Source organism: Hydra viridissima, unplaced genomic scaffold (genome assembly GCF_058129835.1).
Source record: "Hydra viridissima isolate aposymbiotic clone 2 unplaced genomic scaffold, HvirCarnegie_v1 scaffold_4, whole genome shotgun sequence".
Lineage (NCBI taxonomy): Eukaryota > Metazoa > Cnidaria > Hydrozoa > Anthoathecata > Hydridae > Hydra > Hydra viridissima.
Window position 1 is genome coordinate 8688297 of NW_028324303.1, and position 5831 is coordinate 8694127.

Genomic DNA, 5831 nt, shown 5'->3' on the forward strand with positions numbered 1-5831 from the left:
TATATATATATATAAAGATGATAACAAAATAATAGCATAACAAAACCAAAGAAAAGATAATAGCAATATATATATTGTTATTATCTTTATTTTTGTTGTTGTTTTTGCTGTTATTAATTTATCTTTGTTTTTATTATTATATGCTTCTTTATTATAACTTGTCATTAAAATGATCTTATCTAATTTAAGTTAGTTTTAAACTCATTTTAAATGATCTTGGTTGTAATCTATTGTCATTTACATTATATTCATGAAATGACTTTGTCAATCATCACTTTCTCATTTTAGCAATTCAATATAAGAGTAAACCAACCAAATTAAATCTTTATATACTTTTCTATCTTAACTTCGGGATAATGTATTGTTCTTGTCACATATATAGTTAGAGTTATTTTAAAATGCTTGCAACAAATATTTAATGAAGATATCAATTGTGAAATATTTAATCCACAGAACTCCTTTGGTGAGATAACTGTTACCCCCTCATAGAAACTGTTACCCCCTCATACAAAAGACAATTTTCCTGCTATAAGTGAAAATGTTGTAGATAATGATTCAGTTTTTGGAACTATTGTTAATATATTTTCTGATAACAATGTTAATGTTAAAACTGAACTTGATCATATTTAAAATCTTAGTAATGATGTAGTTTTTTTCTCGCAATCAACAAGTCACTATATAGCAATAATTTTCTCTCCTAACTAACTGTCCTTTTTTACAAATTTTCTCCTTTATTTTCCATGCTTTTATACCCCATGCTTTTCCCAAAATATCCTTCCACAAACCGTCATAAATCACCACAAACACATATTTACAATTCTTATTGGTAAAAACTATTAAAGCTATTAAATTTCTAACGTCAAATGCTCTAGAACTTTCCAGAACTACACTCATCCTTGATCCTTACGGATCATCCAAATACCAATCGAAGGCATGCGCCGTTCCCGACCACTCCGTCGCAAAAGCATGTCGATTTCTTGGGGTCTATCTTCAGCTTCGATATTTTCCTCGTTCGTCTCTAATACATCTTTAATTGGATCTCCTTGGTTTTCAGCGTTCACTTGATCAGTTTCAACATTCATCTCTACTTCCACATCAGGGATAATGCAGGACTGAGTATCGTTTCGAGGTCTAATGTGTTTCACATGACGCGGAATGCCGTTCACTTCTACGGTTTGGTTTAACGCATTCCGAGTTACCGTAGCTGGTTTCCACTTTGTATGGCACCTCGCATTTGGTGGTTTCAGCCAGACTTTATCGCCAATTCGAAATCTCTCGTTCATGACATTTTGTGCAGGAAGATTCTCTTTTTTCAATCCTTTCACACCAATGGGATAGCTGTATATTTTGCCCATTCGGCTTGCACCATTTTTGTCGGCTGAGACATTGTACCAATATAGTGCTTCCGGTATCGAGATTTTTGATCGTTCTGCTATTCTCTTGATCGTACGGTGGTTTCTTTCCACAATTCCATTTCCTTCAGGATAAAAAGCGGCTCTATATCTAATTTGCACTCCCCAACTATCAAGGAAACTCCTTATCTCTTTAGTTTTAAATGTTGGCTCATTGTCAGTTAATATCTCAGATGGTGCTCCACGATAACAAAAAACAAGACGGAGTATTCGGACTATGGCAACACTTCCGCATGAGCTCGATAATTGTCTCCACAACGCGTATTTTGAAGGTCCACAATCAATTAGACTCAAAAACTTGTCAGTGCCATAATGCGTGATATCCATGGCCAATCTCTCCCAGTTTTCTTCAACATCCAATTTCCCTTTTTCCCACCGTATTGGCGCTGGATCTATTGACTGACATGGTTCGCAATTTTTTATCACATTTCGAACATCGTTTTCAGTAGCAGTCGGAATTGTTTTACGACCAAAGTTTAACGTTCGATTCACTCCAAAATGTCCAGATCTTTTGTGTATATCGGAAATAGATTCAGCCTTCGTAGCTGCGACTCCCATACAACTATTCCAACATTCTGGTACAGTCAGTTTGTTGAGCCATCTGCTGCGAACTCTAGTTAATGCGTCGGCCAAATTATCTTTAGAAGGAATGAGTTTCACCTCGACGATAACATTGTATTCTTCAATTAGTTGTTGCAACAGGCTCAGTTTTATTCGAATCAGCATATCACCCGTCGCTTTTGATCTCAACCTTAATTTTCCCGTAAGGGCGTCAGAAACCCAATGGTACACAGTCAGGGAACCAGTAAAAACAGTCACTTTCTTCAGCTTCCACATCAGAGCCATATTCATTCCCCGTATCACAGCGTCTAATTCTGCCATGTTCATATGAAAAACAGACGTTTCTTTTCGCAACCATGTTGCTTCCTCCACCGTAGTCTCCCCAACTTGAATAAGAGCACCAATCGCTAAAGAACTGGCATCAACCCACACTTTTCCCTCATCACCACGCACAGCCCAATCACCAAAAGCAGGCTCGCAGCGTTCCACCTCAGCAAATACTTCCTGAAGCACCCTTTTAACGTTCTCATCACAAACTTCATCGTCCCAACCCGTCGTCAGACTGACAGCTTTCCTCTTCAAGAGACAACAAATCACTCGCAGCCAACCACACACGGGTAAATTTCCTACCAACTGTCAACAGATTGAAAACACAACTCTCCTGGTTAACTTTTTCGAGATAGAATCAACTCGATTCCCTCTGGACCACATCAGTTTGTTTCAAACCTTGCGCACACCCAATCCTAACACACGAACTCCATTATCATCAATCTGCTCACCATCTTTACTCTCTAAACCATATTTCAAAAAATGCCTCTTGACATAATCAAGACTCACCACACTTTCGTCTACGAAAATGTTGTCTACATAAGCGGACGTTCCACTCTTCACTAATTCTTCTTGATCAATGACAACACTCACAACGGATTTCATGATCATTGGCGCAACATTCAATCCGAAACTAAGTCGTGTCAAGCAATACCTTTTATTTCGAAACACCACTGTTTGGAACGGCCAAAGAGATTTATCGGTTTTTAGTTGAAGATAAGCCTTGCTTAAATCAATGATTGCTGGTTTGTTACCCATCCTTCTCCTTTCTCTAAACTTTTCGACACACACATCTGCATCTCTCGTGTATGCCTCAATGAAATCGTTAGCTTCTCTCCAGTCCAGAACAGGTCGGATTTTGTTGCCTTTGTTTCTCTGAATGACAGCCATTAAGGGAATCTGCCCTTTTGGCGGCCCCAATTCATTTTCGTCATACTCTAACAGCCATTTCCAATCAATCCAATCCTGTAGTTCGTTTTCATAGTCTGCTCTAGCGTATGGTGGAATTCCGTATTGTGCCACTTTATTATACAATCTGGTGGGGCCTTCTCCATCTCTCCATTTCCATTTGACTCTCCATTCAACACCATTAAAAATTGCTTCATGATCATTCTTTTTAATTTCGATTTTCTTGACTTTGTTCTTACTCGAAGCCGATGCTCCACAGTAACTCAGTCCGAACTTCGCTTTTCCCAAAAGAGAAACGGATACTCCTCCTAGTAATTTAATGGAACTCATTCCAAGCATCATATCAACTCCAAACGGTTGGAAATCCACTAAAATAACCTCATCACGTGCTTTAATGCCATCAACCTCAAGAATCACGACCGCTGACCCAGTGCACTGATGAACCTTTCCTTTAAACGTTACTACCTTTGAGAGTTTTAGTACCTACATTGACTTTTGGGCAGGAAATTTTTATTCAAAATTGTCTTCGAACACCCTGTGTCTACTAAAGTTGTCGCAACCATACCATTAACTTTCAAACAAACAACAGATAATGCGCTCATTCCACCGATGTTCAGGAGCGAGGTAGCGCAGATTCCTCGCTCCTGCAATCGTTTCCCTGCGGTAAAACATCTAACGGTCTTCGGAGACAAGTTCTTCGCAAGCGAACAGTTCTTTGCAATGTGATTCAAATCTTTACAGTTGTAACACACTAATGCAGTTTTTGTAGCATGGCGTCTAGATACAGCGCCAACAATGTCTGGCAAATCCACAACAAATCCCAAACGCACAGACTCCTCTGGTAATTTAGCAAGATAGGCTAATCGTCTTAAATCAGCCAAAAGCACATCGACTTTTTCTCCGTCACATAATTTTCGTTTTGTAAACAGTTCATATTCAGTGTAGGCATCTATAGAAAACGCCGCATATAACACACGCTCGACTTCCACTACATCTTTTTTGACTTCCGCGGTTAAAGCATCGAACACTGCATAAGCAGCTTCTCTGAGAAGAATCGGAAAAATTAGTTCAAGCTTTAAGTTCTGAATTTCTGCAATCACTTTCGTTCGTTGAATCCAGACAGCAGCATCCGAAGTGCCATCATACGTTTCAAACATATCAAATAATCTCATACTTGGTTCCATGCCCGGTTAGTTTTTTTCTCGCAATCAACAAGTCACTAAATAGCAATAATTTTCTCTCCTAACTAACTGTCCTTTTTTACAAATTTTCTCCTTTATATATACCCCATGATTTTTCCCAAAATATCCTTCCACAAACCGTCATAAATCACCACAAACACATATTTACAATTCTTTTTGGTAAAAACTATTAAAGCTATTAAATCCCTAACGTCATCAAATGTTCTAGAACTTTCCGGAATTACAAATGATAATGATGATGAAACATTTTCATCAGATTTGACTACCCTATTAGCTGATTTGGCTGATCAGTTTAGTGTTAATCTGACTGCTTTGTCATCTTTACTGTGTATTCTCTGTCTGTTTCATCTTGATTTGCCTATTTAAAAAACTCAACACAATTTTATAGTTGCATATCGAGCAGGTGGTGATTATTTTTATTTTGGTTCAGCAATTAGTTTAACAAATACTAAATCATGTTTATGATAAAATTGCAAAATTTTCAGCTCTTTATGTGCAGTTGAATATCGATGGTTTGCCTTTGTTTAAAAGTAGCAAAATATCATTTTGGCCAGTTCTGTGTCTTTTGCAAGGTTTTAATTTTAAAGAACCTGTGTGATTTAAGTCTGTTAAGAATCAGTATTACACTCAACTTGATTGTAGTAAAGGACGGTCAAAATGTTTATTGTACAATATCACCTCTCATAGATTTTTGTAAAAATATCATTTCTCATTGATATTGCTTGAGCGAAGTTAGAATTTTTTGATCCGAAGACAAAATCAAAGTTAAAAGACGTTGGAGCGAAGTAAAGTTACGGACAACATCCAAAACAATTTTTTACACTGCCAACTTCCCGAAGTTGAATGAACTTTGATAACTTTAGTTAAGTCATTCTATTTACTTTTAAATAAACGTATGGCTTAACTGCTTATAATAAACCAAATCTCTATTTTGTTCGTGTAACGACGATCTTAAAAAACTCTTTGACAGTTTTTAAATTTAATAATAATAATAATAATAATAATAATAATAATAATAATAATAATAATAATAATAATAATAATAATAATAATAATAATAATAATAATAATAGTAATAACAACAACAATAATAATAATAACTATAGTAATAACAACATTAATAATAATAATAATAATAATGATAATGATAATGATAACAATAATAATAATAGTAATAATAATAATAATAATAATAATAATAATAATAATAATAATAATAATAATAATAATAATAATAATAATAATAATAATAATAATAATAATAGTAATAATAATAATAATAGTAATAACAACAACAATAATAATAATAACTATAGTAATAACAACATTAATAATAATAATAATAATAATAATAATAATAATAATAATAATAATAATAATAATAATAATAATAATAATAATAATAATAATAATAATAATA

At 34.7% G+C, this 5831-nt stretch overlaps 1 protein-coding gene across 1 annotated transcript; it reads right to left on the bottom strand.

Moving 5' to 3' along the window:
* Nucleotides 1-890: 890 nt before the first annotated feature.
* Nucleotides 891-4393, bottom strand: LOC149889725 (uncharacterized). Its single transcript, XM_090085170.1, has 3 exons — nt 3775-4393; nt 2700-3658; nt 891-2606 (listed from the first exon to the last, which is right to left on the bottom strand). The coding sequence occupies exons 1-3, from the start codon at nt 4391-4393 to the stop codon at nt 891-893; spliced, it is 3294 nt and encodes a 1097-aa protein (XP_089941296.1).
* Nucleotides 4394-5831: the final 1438 nt, after the last annotated feature.

Coding starts and splice junctions, on each gene's coding strand:
- LOC149889725 (XM_090085170.1), bottom strand. CDS start 4,393: ATGGAACCAAGTATGAGATTATTTGATATGTTTGAAACGTATGATGGC. Junction 3,659..3,774: donor TGTTTGTTTGAAAGTTAATG/GTATGGTTGCGA, acceptor TAACGTTTAAAG/GAAAGGTTCATCAGTGCACT. Junction 2,607..2,699: donor TAGGATTGGGTGTGCGCAAG/GTTTGAAACAAA, acceptor ATCTGTTGACAG/TTGGTAGGAAATTTACCCGT.